This window comes from Dipodomys merriami, unplaced genomic scaffold, assembly GCF_024711535.1.
Source record: "Dipodomys merriami isolate MVZ:Mamm:240054 unplaced genomic scaffold, mDipMer1.0.p SCAF_50, whole genome shotgun sequence".
Taxonomy (NCBI): Eukaryota; Metazoa; Chordata; class Mammalia; order Rodentia; family Heteromyidae; genus Dipodomys; species Dipodomys merriami.
The window spans coordinates 1,972,689-1,989,923 of NW_027206069.1; the positions used below are offsets into that span (position 1 = coordinate 1,972,689).

Genomic DNA, 17,235 nt, shown 5'->3' on the forward strand with positions numbered 1-17,235 from the left:
GCTGGCCAGAGTCACACACTGATTTCTGCTATTTACACCGTGATCCCAGAATACTTGAAATCTTCCTTGAGAGCAGACAGAAGGAATTCCACTCAGTGGAACAGGAAACCAAGCAAAGCCGGCCACACCCCCTCTATCTACTCCAGCTTGAAAGGAGCGCTGTGGCTGGAGGGAGTGGTACCAACAGGGATGCTTACCCTTTTTGTGGGGACTCAGCTCTGCTTCTGTTTATTCATGGTTTAGTAGAACGAACCCAATGCCCTTGGTGCAATGGTAAAAGTCTCAAATTCAACTGCAAAAGAGACTGCAGATGAACACTGCCACCATGACCTTCACTCTCCCGGCCCTCCCGCGCACACTGCGCCTGGCCTGTTCCAGTGGCAAGCGCTGCCTAAGGAGCTAAGGACACCCCGTGGAGCTCTTAATAACCATTTGCTATCAGCATCTGCAGTGATGCTACATACTGCAAAGGAAGCACGAGAGTGGCCCCCTCACAATTCAAACTGAGCATGCCAAAATCTTTGAAGAACATGGTCCCGGGCTAGAGAAGGAGCAGAGTGCAGAGTACTTGCCTAGCATGCACAAACCCACCCCGGGTTTCATGACCGCACCTCCAAAAACAAGCAGAATATGACAGCAAATATCCTGGCATCTCCGTTATTATAAAAACAGGAAATTATCTGTCATTGAGTATCAAAAAAGAAGCTTGAATAAAGCAATTCTGCCACCTGGTGGCAGCCATTCTACAGTTTTCATTCCAATGATCCCTCTGAGTAGCTGTAGGAGGTAGGTGAGAAAGAGAACAAGAAACCGATTGTTGATTAACCAGTCCTCCAGTCTGGATAAAGTACACCCTTTATAACGAAGATGCAGAGATTAGCAAGATCACAGTTCGAGGAGACAGCCAGCCGAGAGTTAGCCAGTCACTATTCCACCCGCCTGTGATTTCAGCATGCAGAAGGCCTTAGGTAGACAGACTTGATCTTGGTCTGCAGCCAAGGCCTAGGCAAAAGCACAAAAAAAGATAACTAAAGGTAAAAGGGTTGGAAGTATGGCTCCAGAGGTAGAGTACTTACCTAGCAAGTGATGGTACTGCCATAAGTGATTTTAAACTACATATTTTAAACATATTTTTACATATTTTAAACTAAGACTAAGGCGCTGGGATTGTGACTTAGTGGCAGGGTGCTTGTTTAGCATGCATGACGCCCTGGGTTCCATTCCTCAGGACCACATAAAGAGCAAAGGCTGAAAGCAGTGCTGTGGGGTTCAAGTGGTAGAGTGCTAACCTTGAGCAAAGGAAGCTCTGGGACGGTGCCCAGGCTGAGTTCAAGCCCCAGGACTGGGGGGGGGGGGGGGGGGCGGCAGTAGAGGTACAAAAAACATTAAACTAAAAATAAATTATTTTTAAATGTTTGGATGAATAATACATCAGAATTTCTTAAGTGATACAAGGACAAGACCACACCCCAACTTTTGCCTCAGAAAGTCATTTGTACAATCCATCTCCTATATCTTTAAAATCGAACCTGGGCATGGTGACTCACACCTATAATATTAGGTACTTAAGAGGCTGAGATCTGAGGACTGCAGTTTAAAACCAGCCCAGGTAGACAAGTCCCTGAGACTCTTATCTTCAATCAATTAAAAGCCCAAAGTAGAGCTATGGTTCAAGCAGTAGAGTACCAGCTCTGGGAATAAAAGCTCAGGGACAGCTCTCAGTCCCTGAGTTCAAGCCTCAGGACGAGCACAAAAATAAATAAATAAATACATTAATTAATTAATTAATTAATGGTAGACAATGATGGAAAGCATTAACAGCTCCAAAGACAATCAAGCTGAGTTAACATATGTAACATGAAAACTGTTAATATATGTAACATGAAAACTGTGTAAAATTTCAAACTGTGTCAAAAGACAAGGCAAAGTCAAATTTGGGAGCCAGAGCTCCACTTCTGTTTTCGCTGTTTAATTGGAGATAAGGTAAGAGAGTCTTGGACTTTCTTACTTCACCTTAAGGAAATGTAAACTGAAACCACACTAAGATTGTGTCTCAATTTGCTCAGACTGGACGCCACTGGGCAAACAAACCTCAGACATTGGAGAGGATTCCGGGAAGAGGACAGATACAGATATGCTATAGCCTACCGCTCCTAGGGGCATGGTGAAAAAACAAAGTGACATTAAATTAAGCACAAGGGGAAAAGACACAATAAACATAGGGCAATACAAGATGTATGAAGCCACTGGTGTGAGGTGGCCATGCAGTTACCCAATACTTTTTTCCAAATATTTCTTTATTGAGATTAAATGACTACATAAATTTCACAATACTGTGGTATAGTTATACTTAGCTAAAGTCACAAATACATTTTAACCTTCACAAGGCCAATTGTCATTATTATGGTCTATAATGTCTGTGAATTCTATGAGATTTGACAATACAACTCTTTTTTCCACATTGGGTGATATGTACACATTTCTTTCCTTTTGCTTAGTATCAGCTATTCCCTCTTTCCCCCTCATTCCCTCCCTCCCTCCCTCCCATCGCTTAGTTCACTTTCATCAATGTCCAGTGCAGCTGATGGGCCCCTCCACTAATACTTCTTTTTAAGTACAATTTAACAATTCAAAGTGTAAATGCGCAAGCCAGTGGTTCATTATCTTTACCGTGGACTTGCAGCACAACAGGTTTGTTTACACCAGCACTATCACAAACATGAACAACTTATTGGATACAAGCACTAGGCAACAGGAATTTTCAGCTCTATTATAATCTTATGGGACCATTATGTACATGTTGATAAAAGCACCATTATGATGTACTGTAAAAAAAAAAAAAAAAGTGTCCAAGGAGCAATCTTAGCTACTCTGGAGACTGAGATCTTAAGATCACAACTGGAAGCCAACAGGGGCAGGCAAGTCCTCGAGACTCTTATCTCCAGTTAAACCAAAAAGCTGGAAGTGGAGTAGTGGCTCAAGACCCTGAGTTTAAGCTCCAGGACCTACATCTACACATTCTCATTCTCTCTCCCCGCCTCTCTCTTCACTTTCTTCTGTTCTTTGCGTTTTCTTGTCATTCATGGGGCTTAAACACAGGGCCTGGGCACTGTCCCTAGCTCTTTTGCTCAAGGTATCACTTTGAGCCACAGTGCCACTTTTGGTTTTCCAGGTTTTATTTATTTATTTTTGGGGGGTTGTGGGGCTTGGACCCTGGGCCTGGGAGTTGTCCCTCAGCTCTTCAGCTCAAGACTAACACATTATTACTTGAGCCACAACACCACTTCTGGCTTTCTGGTGGTTAACTGGAGATGAGAATCTCATGGACTTTCCTGGCAAGGCTGGCTTTGAACAGCGATACTCAGATCTCAGCCTCCTGAGTAACTAGAATTATAGATGTGAGCCACCGGTGCCCAGCTGGTTTTCAGGTTTTTAATTGGCGATAAGAGTCTTCTGGAGCTGGGAAGGTGGTTCAGTGGTAGAGCGCTTGCCTTGCATGCATGAGGCCCTGGGTTCGATTCCCCAGCACCACATAAGCAAAAAGAAAAAAAGCTGGAAGTGGCGCTGTGGCTCAAGTGGTACAGCACTAGCCTTGAGGTGAAGAGCTGAGAGACAGCGCCCAGGCCCTGAGTTCATGACCGGACAGCCCGCCCCCCCAAAAAAAAGTCTTCCGGAGACTTTCCTGTCAAGGATGGCTTTGAAACATGATCCTCAGCTAGGATTATAATAGGCATAAGCTGTCGATGCCCAAATTTTCTTCTGTTCTTTTCTAAGTCTAGCCAAAATATTAAATTGTAACTCCAAAGACTCCCATAGATAACACAAATACAAACATGAAAAAAAAATCTTAGCTGGGCACCGGTGGCTCACCTCTGTATCTGTAATCCTAGCTACTCAAGAGGTTGACATCTGAGGACTGCAGTTCAAAGCCAGCTCGGGCTGAAAGGTCCCCATGAGACTTTTATTGCCAATTAACCGAAAACCAGAAATGGCTCTCTGGTTCGAAGTGGTGGAGTGCTGGGCTGGGAAGGTGGCTCAGTGGTAGAGTGTTTGCCTTACATGCATGAGGCCCTGGGTTCCATTCCTCAGCACCACATAAGCAAAAAGAAAAAAGCCGGAAGTGGTGCTGTGGCTCAAGTGGTAGAGTGCTAGCCTTGAGCTGAAGAGCTGAGGGACAGTGCCCAGGCCCAGAGTTCAGGCCCCACAACTGGACCCCCCCCCCAAAAAAAAGACCCAAAGTGGTGGAGTGCTAGCCTTGACAAAGCTCAGGGACAGTGCCCAGGCCCTGAGTTCAAGTCCCAGGAAGGCAAAAAACAACAAGAACAACAACAACAACTTGACCTCCAGTGATAAGACAATCACAGAAATGAAAAGAAGATCAATGCGAATTTACCCTGAGAGTGAGTCAGGATTAGAACTCAATCCAGGAAAAGCCCTGGTGAGAACAGAGAGCAATTCCTGGTCTAGATGCCACACAGTGAGCCTACCCACCAGTCAATCATTTGCCTCTGACCTGCAGAATGCCATCTGTCAAATGGGGACAAAGTTCCCACAGATGGACTGTGGAGACTGAAAATTCCAGAAAAGTGAGCATCTCAGGACACTATGCTTGGCATAAAGCTCAATAAATGCCTGTCTTTCCCAACATTCCATTTTGGGTACTGTAACTAAAGATGGGCATCATGACCAACTGGAACACATTTCTGAGGGCAAAGGAGATAAAGACACCCCAGAGTCACACTGCCTGAAAAATACTCAAAGCAACGTGGCAGCAAATTGAGGATAAAGCACATTTATCTTGCAGAACTGGGGGGGGGAGGAGGGAGCTACATAAGTTATAAAGGAGGCAGGCATATTTTGAGCTTTCTGTAAGGAAGAACACTAAAAAGATTCCAATACAGTGCTCTTGAAAGTCACTGTAAGTGCTCGTGGAGAAGAAAACAAACCAAAACAAAAAACAGGAAATATGAAGAACAGTTCTCCAAAAGTATCAGAAATGCTACTCAGTTCTCCACTATGAACTCATAAAATACCATCCTAATAGTAGTGAAATTAGGATATCCTTCAAAAATAAAAAAATCACATTATACTGAAAAGGTTATTTTATTATAGCTAAGTCCAATACCATTCAACTATTGTCGGTTGAATTTCCCACACTCGAGGAAGGGCAATTAAAAAAAAAGATCCCCTGGGTCCCGGCTTCTTTCTGTGTGAGCCTTCAACTTTTTTTTTTTTGGTCCGGTCGTGGGGCCTGAACTCTGGGCCTGGGTGCTGTCTATCCCTCAGTTCTTCAGCTCGAGGCTAGCACTCTACCACTTGAGCCACAGCGCCACTTCCGGCTTTTTTCTTTTTGCTTATATGGTGCTGAGGAATCGAACCCAGGGTCTCAGGCATGCAAGGCAAGCACTCTACCACTGAGCCACCTTCCCAGCCCGAGCCTTCAACTTTTTAAACCCAGTGGGGCAGACGGTGACTGTTCAACACAGAGTGCGCAGCACACATCGCCTCTCACGCTGCCTTGGCATGGGAGGCTAGAGCACCTCTGTAACACTGCTAGGCACAATTGGGGATACCCTGGCCGAAGCCTGAAAATTTCAGGCTTAACCCACAACTTAACTATTTCTTATAAACATAAACATGAACAGATCTTCCCCTCTGCCTTATTTTTGTGGACAAGGCCTTGCTATGGATGCCAAATTGGCCTCAAATTAACAATCATTTTGCCTTGGCCCATGGGTGTGTGTCCCCACACCAGGCCCCAATTGCCGCACTTCCCTTTTTGTAACCTTTTGTAATTACTGCATATCATCTGTACTAATTCACTATCCAATTAATCAATTTCTAAGCCCTAGTTTGTTGGAAAATAATGATTCGAAACTTGTATTTGTCAAAGATGCCTCTGAGAATCCAGAGTCCTTTACTACAGAAAAATGTATACAATATTTTAAAAAAAAGGTTATTTCATAATTTAAAAAAACATAAAAACTATCCACAAACCTCACTAAAAAATTCTCAAAGAAGGACCTATCTTGTCTCAAATGATAAAACTGAAGTACAAAAATGCAAGGAAGCCAGGTGCCGGTGGCTCAGGCCTGTCATCCTAGCTACTCAGGAGGCTGAGATCTGAGGACCACAATTCAAAGCCAGCGCAGGCAGGAAAGTTTATGAGACTCTTATCTTCAATTAACCAGCAAAAAACCTAAGTGCAGCTGTGGCTCAGGTGGAAAACTGCCAGCCCTGACTTGAAAAAGCTATGGCAGGGGCTGGGAAGGTGGCTCAATGGTAGAGCGCTTGCCTTGCATGCCTGAGACCCTGGGTTCGATTCCTTAGCACCACATAAGCAAAAAGAAAAAAGCCAGAAGTGGCGCTGTGGCTCAAGTGGTAGAGCGCTAGCCTTGAGCTGAAGAGCTGAGGGACAGCGCCCAGGCCGAGTTCAGGCCCCACGACCAGACCCCCCCACCAAAAAAAATGTAGTACAGAACATTTACCTAATAAATTGCAGACAGCCTTGGGCTGGAGTACGGGCCAGAGGTGAGAGCCCGCTGTGCCGGGTAAGGCTGAGTTTAATCCCAGCAATGAAGAAGAAAAGGAAGAATTCTAACTGTGAGAAAGCCTCAAACTTTATTTCTAGATATGATCAAGTTTCATGTGATAAGGGGCTTTGTGTTGTTGTTGTTGTTGTTGTTGTGGGGCCTGAACTCTGGGCCTGGGTGCTGTCTCTCACCTCTTCGGCTCAAGGTTAGTGCACTACCACTTGAGACAGCGCCACTGCCAGCTTTTTCTGCTTATGTGGTTCTGAGGAATTGAACCCAGGGCCTCGTGCACGCAGGGCAAGCACTCTACCACTGAGCCACCTTCCCAGCCCAGGCTTGTTATTTTTAAGTCCTGCTTTGTACTGGTCACTATGATAAACTTTTTGTCATACTAGAGCTGAACTCAGGAGCCGTACACTCATACTCCCTTGCTCACCTTACTCACAACTGGCACTCTACTGACTGAGCAAGGCTTCCAGTCCCCCTTTTTTTGCTGGTTAACTGATTGATAGTCTCAGGAGCTTTTCTTCTTGGGCTGGGTTTGACCCAAAATCATCCAGGTTGCAGCCACCTGCGCATCTAGGGTTATAGTCATAAACCGCTAGCACAGGGATGCACTGGCTATTTTTGAAACAGGACCTCATTTACTGCCCAAACATGCACCTGGACTTCAATCGGCTGATTTTAGGCTTCCAAGTTGTAGTTGTAATAACTAGCACACACTACCAGCTCCACCAGATTCTTCTCCTTGGAGCCTTGAGAATGTTTCTGTGTAATCTCTGCCTCCAACAAAGCTTAGGATGAGAGGCATGTGCCACTACACTCAGGCTGAGAAAGGGTCTCACAAACTTTTCTGTCTAGTTGGCCTTGAATAATGATCCTCTAATTCTCAATCTCCCAAGTAGCCAGGATTACAAGTGTGAGCACTGACATCTAGCCATTAGAGTCTATTCTTAATAATGTGTATTTGTCCTTTGCAGTCCTTCCAAGTAAAATCTGTCTCTTTAAGTATAAATTCAGTCTGGTGGCATATGCCTGTAATCCCAGCACTCAGGAAGTTGAGTCATGAGAGGTCAAAGTTTGAGTCCAGCCTGGGCTACAATGTTGAGATCCTACACCAAAAAACAAACACAGGCTGGGAAGGTGGCTCAGTGGTAGAGCACTTGCCTTGCATGCTCAAGGCCCTGGGTTCGATTCCTCAGCACCACATAAGAAAAAAGCCGGAAGTGGCACTGTGGCTCAAGTGGTAGAGTGCTAGCCTTAAGCTGAAGAGCTGAGGGACAGCGCCCAGGCCCAGAGTTTAGGCCCCACGACCGGACCCAAAAAAAAAAAAAAAAAAAAAAAACAAACACAATAAAAACTCCATAAATTCCCAACTGAGAAAACAATTTACTACATTCTATTTTTCTTTCTACTAGGAGCCATTTCTCCAAGTTACTTCAATATTGGCATATAAAGCACTTTGGAGAATGCAGACCTTGAAATGTTTAAGTTTCTAGACCCGATTAAAGAAATACTTACCAGCCAGGTATGGTGAGCTTGCCTCATGAGGAAGAGCATGCTCATCAGGAAGATGAGGCTAACCCGGGCTACACCATGAATTTCAGGACATCTTGGGCAACGGAGCTAGAATCTTGTCAGGGGTGGTGGGGAGTGTGTGTGTGTGGGGGGGGGGGTGAAACAAAAGAGGAGAAAAAAAGAAATACAACTGGTTTTGCTAGCTCTGGCCTATAATCCAGGCTACTTAGGAAGCTGAGATCTGAGAATCACCATATAAAGCCAAAGTCAGTCCAGAGAAATCTTATCTCCAATTAATCAGCAAAAAGCAGAAAGTGGAGCTGTGGCTCAAGTGGTGAGTGCCAGCCTTGAATGAAAAGGCCAAGCAAGAATGCAACATCCTGAGTTCAAGCCCCAGTATCAGCACAAAAAGAAAAAGAAATTATTTCACTCGTCAAATTATTTTTAAAAGGTAAGAGAATGTAACATAAAAGGGGATTTTTAGCTACAAAGATACCTCTATTAAAATATTACATTACCTAAGAAAGGTGGAAAATACAGGTGCATGAAGACTTACGTTTTGCCTCTGATAGATTCTGATTAGGTGACCAGACCAACATGCCAAGATTATCTCGTTCTTGACTGCGCCTTGCCAGTTTGGCTTGGTAGAAAGAAAAGAAAATTCTCATTATAATTGAGCAGATACAATAACCAATCAACACCGTCCGTTCTGGTCTTCCAAGCTTCAGAACGTGTCACCCCTCACCCTTTCCCTAAACAGGTGCTCAGGTGGCGCTCAGTGGCCTCACTGGAACCTGGCGGCAGCGACAAGCTGTTGAAGCGTTTGTGCGTCCCAGTCCTCTCCCCACATCCCCGGGCTCACGGAGCGCACAGGTGCGCGAGGCGCAACGCTGCCCCTGCAGTCCAGGGAGGCAACCGCCACAGCAGTGCTGACCATGAGCAGGGCACTGTGCCCAAGGGCAGGAGCCCTGGCGCTGCTCTGCTCCGAGACAGCTCATCTGGAGAAAGCTTACTGCGGCAAGTTCTTTCCAATGGTGAGGCTCCACCAGGGAGAGTGGGATCTGTTGACAAGCCCTGTACTCCAGAAGATGAGGCAGGAAGATGAAGGGCTCAAACCACCCCGCGCTACGATGTAGCTACCCCATTTCCAGAAAGAAAGAAAGAACTGAGTTCCGTGCTTTGATCACTTAACACTTCTCATTCATTTTTCAGTGTCTTGGTAATAATAACCCAACAATGAACAACTATATAAAAGTTACTAACTCAAGCTTGTGAGATCCCTTCTCAACGCATAGCTGGATTCAGACGCATGCCGGCCATGCCAAGCTCTATGGAAGGCTGCAATGGCAGGGTGAGGTACAAAGCCAGCCCAGACAGGTAGGTGTCCTTCACTTGAGCTACTACATTTAGCCCAAAGTGGATGACAGCTCAGGGGCTCACCCTGGCAGGAAGCAAGACCCCACCCTAAAAATAACCAGTTAAAACAGGGTTAGTGGCCCAGCTAGGAGTATTGCTCCAGCCTTAACAAGCACAAGGCCCAGGACCACCAAAATAAATAACTACTTACAAATTTAACCTGGCTCAAGCCTATAGTAAGATCTCAGCCTCCTAATGAGACAGAACTATAGGCATGATAGGATAGAGGTCAAAGCCAGCCCAGGCAGAAAAGTCCCTGTGAGACTCTTATCTTCAACTAATCACTCAAAAACCAGAAGTAGAGCTGTGGTTCGAGTAGTAGAGTGCTAGCCTTGAGCAAAGGAAGCTCAGGGACAGCACCCAGGCCCAGAGTTCAGGCCCCACAACTGGATCCAAAAAAAAAAAAAAAAAAAGAAAGAAAGAAAGTCAAACAAACCCTGTGTGGGGAAGGACTGGAAGGGGATTGGGCCAATAAGATGTGTGAATGAGGATAAATATGGTCTAAGTAGTTTGTTTGCATGTATTAAAATAGAACAAGGAGGCCAGGTGCTGGTGTCTCACCCCTGTAATCCTAGCTACTCAGGAGGCTGCAATCTGAGGATCAGGAAGCTGAAATCTGAGGATGGCGGTTCAAAGCCAGCTCTGACAGGAAAGTCTCAGACTCTTTATCTCCAATTAACCACCAGAAAACCAGAAGATGGTGCTGTGGCTCAAGTGGTAGAGTGCTCGCCTTGAGCTGAAGAGCTCAAGGGCAGAGCTCATACCCCATGACTGACCCCTTCCCCCCCCAAAAAAAATTTAGAACAATGAGCCAGGTGCCAGTGGCTCACACCTGTAATCCTAGCTATCAGGAGGCTGAGAGCTGAGGATCCTAGTTCAAGGTCAGCCCATGGCAGGGAAGTCCATGAGACTCTTATCTCCAATTAACCACCAGAAAACCAGAAGAGGCGCTGTGGCTCAAAGTGGTAAGCACAAAGAGGCTCAAGGACAGTGCCCAGGACCTGAGTTTCAGCCCAAACTGGCAAAAAATGAAAGAACCCTAACTGATAAAGACAATCACTACAGAATTGGGCAGTAAAAAAGTATGTGAAAACCATGAATTTTTATTGACAGGGATTAGAAAAGTCCACGGCCATTTAAAAGAATACAGAAACTAAAATTAATCAGCTGTACAGCATCAGGTTACAAACATTTAAATGTCAAAGTGATGTGTTGTGTCATGGGATACATTTAAAAGTTAAGATGTGCACAATAAAAAGCCTCAGAAATCAGGTTAACAGCCACACTAACAGAAGGAGGTTTTGCTCTGTAGCAGCTTTAATGTTTCTTTGAGAATCTAGGGAGTAGGCAGACAGAAGAATGAAAAAGAAAGCCTTTGCTGCCGGGCATGCATGGTTCACGCCTATGATCCTAGCTACTCAGGAGACTGAGATCTGAGGCTGGAAGCCAGCCCAGGGAGAAAAGCCCATAAGACTCGTCTCTAGTTAACCACCAAAAAGCCAGAAATGGAGCTGTGCTCAAGCAGTAGGACCCTATCCTTGAACAGAAAAGTTCAGAGACAACACTCAATCTCTGAGTTCAAGCCCCAGGACTGACAAAAAAAAAAAAAAAAAAAAGACTCTCCCTCACAATGACCAAATGGTCAGCTGAATGTGTTGACACATCTTGAAACCAAACTGGTAATGACTAACGACAAACCCCAGGGCTCAACGTAGCCCCAACAGAAAGCCACCTATCCTGGCGTGCTTCACGCTCCGTGGCTATGGTTCTCTCCACCTACATTCGCAAATTTAAAGACTCTGGGGAACTACTTCAGGTGGCATTGACATGATCAAGCTTTCTGCCTCTTCTCACTTCCTCTAAACCCAAATTTCATCTCTGAATAGTAGCAAGAAATATCTTTCCTGAGCTTACAATCCTAGCTACTTGGGAGACTAGAATGTAAGGTCTGTGGTTCAAAGGCCAATATGGGCAGAAAGCGAGTGAGACCTATTCTCAACCACAGCTGGGCACAGTGGCACATGCTAAGTGACACAAGAGGCTAAGATTAGGAGGAGACGGATGGAGAAGGACTCGGGCAGGAAACGCTCATAGTGGGAAACTGGACATGGTGACATGGTGACACGTCATCCCAGCAATGAAAGTCTAAAATGCGCAGATTGCAAGTAAGATACATGCTTGCAGAAAGTGAGAGCATTCAGCTGGGTGCCGATGGCTCACGCCTGTAATCTGAGCTACTCAGGAGGCTGAGATTTGAGGATTGGGGTTCAAAGCCAGCCCAGGCAGGAAAAGTCCATTAGACTTTCTTTTTGTGGGGGGGGGGAGTCTGGTTGTGGGGCCTGAACTCTGAGCCTGGGCGCTGTCCCTCAGCTCTTCAGCTCAAGACTAGTGCTCTACCACTTGAGCCACAGCACTACTTCTGGCTTTTTTCTTTTTGCTTATGTGGTGCTGAGGAATCAAACCCAGGGCCTCAGGCATGCAAAGCAAGCGCTCTACCACTGAGCCACCTTCACAGCCCTCCAATAAACCACCAGAAAACGGGAAGTGACACTGTGGCTCAAGTAGAGCATTTGCCTTGAGCTGAAGAGCTGAGGGACAGAGACCAGGCCCAAAGTTCAAGCCCCACGATCGACAAAAAAAAAAAATAATTAATAAAGGAAAAGGATATGAATATGCATTTCTACACAAAAGCACAGGAAAAGATACTGGATATGGTCAAGCATCAGTGAAATGCAAATTCACACTCCCAACATGATTACAATTAACAAGACAGAGCGACAAACCCTCTTGTAGAGTACTGCTAAAAATGGTGTAGTTACTATGGAATGTCTCAAGAGGAGGAGACGTTTAACTGGCAATGTTTGCCTGCTCCTTCACTCATTCTGAGGCTGTTGTGGAGATAGGTCGTGTGGACCACTGCAAGGTTAACCAGGGTATGGAGAGCCAGGTATTCTGCTGAAGGCCAGGACCTAGGACAAACGCCGTGCTCTCACTGAGGCTCCCTATCTGCTTTCAAGACATGGATATGACAAATCTCAATCCTCCCTGGGTGTGGTGCTTCCCACCTGCAATCTCAGCACTAGGGAGGCTGAGGCAGGAGAGTCCAGGAGTTTAGACTACATTGCAAATCTCATAGAGTATGGAGAGAGGAGAAAAGAAAGGGAAAGGGAGGGAGAAGACTCAAGTTTTTCACCATGCCTGGCCCAAGTAAACATCCAAATCTTCCACCAGAGACCAGACATTCCATGGATACTTCAACCTGCTGCTCTCTCCTGGCCCCTTACATCATTTAGATTCGAGGCCTCTTAGATTTACGGAAACTTACACACACATACATATACAAACGCACACACACACACACCACACAGATAGTTTTGACATAACCTGATATTTGCTAATTTTGTATGTCCTCACTACCCTATACCCCACAGCTTCCTCTTTATTAAAGTGGACCTAAGTATTTATTCCACTTTTTCAGAACTATAAGCTTTAGGGCTGGGTAGCTCAGCTTTAGAGCACTTGCCCAGCATACACAAGGCCCTAAGTTAGATACCCAGCACAAGAAGAGAAAGGAATGGGGGAGGGAGGGCGCGAGAAGGTTTATTTTCATATATTTAAAAACCTGTACATAAATGTCTGGCTCTTAATAGCAGGAAAGCAGAAACACAAATGTCCATCAGCTGATAATGGATAGATGTGCATCTACATATGAATTACAGAGCAATAACAGAGGGCAAGAGACCAATCCAGGGCTAGGAAGGTGGCTCAGTGGTAGAGCGCTTGCTTCGCATGCATGAGGCCTTGGGTTTGATTCCTCAACACCACATAAGCAGAAAAGGCTGGAAGTTCCGCTGTGGCTCAAGTAGTAGAGGGCTAGCCTTGAGCTGCAGAGCTGAGGAACAGCACCCAGGCCCAGGGGGGAGGGGGGGGGCAGAGACACTAATCCAGTCCATAACACAGAAGAACCTTCTAAATATTACACCAAGTGATCAAGGCTAGTCATCCATGTCTCTATTTACATGAAAATGTACAGAATCGGCACTCCAGAAACAGAAGTAGATCAGGAATGGCACAGGACTGGGTGGTTGAGGGGACAGGAGGTGACTTAGTGGGCATGGGGTTTCCTTTAGAGAGATGAAAACATTCTACATTAGGTGTGGTGAGGGCCCTGCAACTCTGAAGATGCTGTTTACCACAAAACCACACATTTGAAAGATGGATCAACTATAGAAATTACATCTCAATAAAGCTATTATTTTTATTTTGTTGGTGGTGGTGGTTGTGGGGCTTGAACTCTGGGCCGGGGCACTGTCCCTCAGCTCTTCAGCTCAAAGCTAGTGCTCTACCACTTGAGCCACAGCGCCACTTCCAGTTTTCTGGTGGTTTATTGGAGATAAGAGTCTCCTGGACTTTCGTGCCCTGGCTGGCTTTGAATCTTGATCCTCAGATCTCAGCCTCCTGAGTAGTTAGGATTATAGGCATGAGCCACAGGCACCCGGCTTCAAAGCTATTTTTTTTTTTTTTTTTTTTTTTGGTCGGTCGTGGGGCTTGAACTCTGGGCCTGGGTGTTGTCCCTTAGCTCTTCAGCTCAAGGCGAGCGCTCTACCACTTGAGCTACAGCGCCACTTCCGGTTTTCTGGTGGTTTTATTGGAGATAGGAGTCTCACGGTCTCTCCTGCCCGGGCTGGCTTTGAACCGTGATCCTCAGATCTCAGCCTCCTGAGTAGCTAGGATTACAGGCGTGAGCCACCAGCGCCCGGCAAAACTATTATTTTTTAAAGAAAGTAATTTCAGTGGGGGAATATCACATCTGCAACTTATTTTCCAATGTTCCAAGGATAAAACGATAATAATATGTAGAAAAGGAAAATATGTCCTCTTCCTTTAAAATACAAAAATCCTAAACTGGGCGCCAGTGGCTCAAGCCTATAATCCTAGCTACTCAGGAGGCTAAGATCTGAGGATCGAGGTTCAAAGCCAGCCCGGGCAGGAGAGACCGTGAGACTCCTATCTCCAATAAACCACCAGAAAACTGGAAGTAGCACTGTAGCTCAAGTGGGAGAGCGCTCGCCTTGAGCTGAAGAGCTGAGGGACAGCATCAGAGTTCAAGCCCCACGACCGACCAAAAAAATCCTTGGACATCTAAAAATGTGTGTGTCTGGTTGAAGCGTGTTACTGGTGTTTGTCTTTCAAGGGCTTTCTGTGCCCTGTCCCTTCCTGGTTGCTGTGAGCTGAGCCGGCGTCTGTCACTTGTTCTCGGTTCGATGATGGGTAAGCGGAGATGAGCCAGTGGGGCCAGGGATGAACCTCCGAAACTGTAAACCAAATTGTATTTTTTTCCTTTTTTTTTGGCCAGTCCTGGGGCTTGGGCCTGGGCACAAGCTAGCATTCTACCACTTGAGCCACAGCACCACTTCCAGCTTTTTCTGTGTGTGGTGCTGAGGAATCGAACCTAGGGCCTCATGCATGCTAAGCAAGCACTCTACCACTGAGCCACCTTCCCAGCCCCATCTTTTTCCTTACATTGATTTCTCTCAGATATTTTGTGACAACCAAAAATTGACATAGTATCTAAATTCCAGTGTCAACTTCATTCTCAATCAAGTACAATTAACTCCTCCAAGATTCTGGAGTCCTCTCCATTCTGTGTTCCGAAGTCTCACCAGGGTATACCACCTTGTCTTGGGCTTGAACTAGAGCCTGGACACTCCCTAAGCTTTTGTGCCCAAAGTGGGAGGTGAGTGAGAGCTCCACTTCCGGCTGTTTAATGATTAACTGGAAGTAAGGAGCTCACAAGCTTTCCTGCGCAAGCTGCCTGAGATCCTCATAGCTCAGAATCCTGAATCGCTAGGATTACAGGCATGAGCCAATGGGGCCCAGCCTCCATTTTTTTTTTAATTCATTGTGATAGGCACTTAGTGGCTCTGTTCCATCTGGAGACATAACTTTCCATCCCTGGAAATTTTCCAAAAGTTATTTTGTTTCCTTATAAGGTTCTTCTTCTTTCTCTAAAATACCTAATAGTTCAGATACCAGATATCCTGAATAGTCCTTTCGGTTGTGAGGGTCTTTTTTTTTTTAATTCACCAATTATAAACATTATACATAAATTCTTTCTTTTTCATTCTTACCTATGACCTGTTTCTTTTCTCCTATATGTAGTATATGTGTATATTCCATCTGAAAAATTCAGACATCATGACTATTTAGTACTTATTTTCTAAAAATGAGGACATTTTCCTACATGACCAGTGTCATTATCTCACTTACCCAATACCAACATAAATTTTCACCATTCAGGATATAATCCTTAGTCACATTTACATACTTCCTCCTATTACCTCAAATAATATTTTATCTTATTCATTTATTTTTTGTTCAGTCGTGGGGCTTGAACTCTGGGCTTGGGCGCTGTCCCTCAGCTCTTCAGCTCAAGGACAGCACTCTACAGCTTGAGCCACAGCACCACTTCCGGTTTTCTAGAGGTTTATTGGAGATAAGAGTCTCACAGACTTTCCTGCCTGGGCTGGCTTTGAACCTCGATCCTCAGATCTCAGGCTCCTGAGTAGCTAAGATTACAGGCGTGAGCCACTGGCGCCCAGCTTCAAACAATATTTTATAACCAAGGATCATGAATCAAGGCTTGGGTACTATCTGTGCCAACTACTTTCTAGATTTTCTGTTTCTTACTGAAGCTTTTCCTCCTATTTTCCAAGAGTTTTTTTTTTTTTTTTTTTTTTTTGGTCCGGTCGTGGGGCATGAACTCTGGACCTGGGCACTGTCCCTCAGCTCTTCAGCTCAAGGCTAGCGCTCTACCACTTGAGCCACAGCACCACTTCTGGCTTTTTTCTTTTTGCTTATGTGGTGCTGAGGAATTGAACCCAGGGCCTCAGGCATGCAAGGCAAGCGCTCTACCACTGAGCCACCTTCCCAGCTCCTCCAAGAGTTTTTAGTCTCAAAGGTCCCCCTTTTATTGGGGGAGAGGGGGCTTGGTCATAGGGCTTGACCTCTGGGCCTGGCCACTGTCCCTCAGCTCTTCAGCTCAAGGCTAGCGCTCTACCACTCGAACTACAATACCACTTCTGGCTTTTTCTGTTTATGTGGTGCTGAGGTATCGAACCCAGGGCCTCACGCACTCTACCACTGAGCCACCTTCCCAGCCCAAGGTCCCTATTTTTTTTTTGTCAGTCGTGGGGCTTGAACTCTGGGCCTGGGCGCTGTCCCTCAGCTCTTCAGCTCAAGGCGAGCGCTCTACCACTTGAGCTACAGCACCACTTCCAGTTTTCTGGTGGTTTATTGGAGATAGGAGTCTCATGGTCTTTCTTGCCCAGGCTGGCTTTGAACCGCGATCCTCAGATCTCAGCCTCCTGAGTAGCTAGGATTACAGGCGTGAGCCACCAGCGCCCGGCTCCAAGGTCCCTATTTTGTTTATTTATTTATTTTTGGGAACGGTCATGGGGCCTGAACTCTGGGCCTGGGCGCTGTCCGCTTCAGCTCAAGGCTAGCACTCTACCACTTGAGCCACAGCACCACTTCTGGCTTTTTTCTTTTTGCTTATGTGGTACTGAGGAATCGAACCCAGGGCCTCATGCATGCAAGCCAAGCACTCTACCACTGAGCCACCTTCCCAGCCCTCCAAGGTCCCTATTTTGTAGCATGCACTTGAAGCATTTTTGAAGTTTGAACTTGCTTTTGAAATGCACTTCCTGTTTCTTCACTCTGTTTTTTATCTGCTTGCATTGGACTGTTACAGAGTTTCTTCATGTGC

General features: G+C 45.7%; 1 protein-coding gene across 1 annotated transcript in view; it reads right to left on the bottom strand.

The window, feature by feature from the left end:
• Rcor1 (REST corepressor 1) overlaps positions 1-17,235 on the bottom strand; it is an 87,608-nt gene that overhangs the window by 37,860 nt on the left and 32,513 nt on the right. Inside the window, exon 3 of the mRNA XM_069997523.1 lies at positions 8,608-8,691. Within this exon, the coding sequence (XP_069853624.1) occupies positions 8,608-8,691 (84 nt within the window). The remainder of the gene's footprint in view (positions 1-8,607; positions 8,692-17,235) is intronic.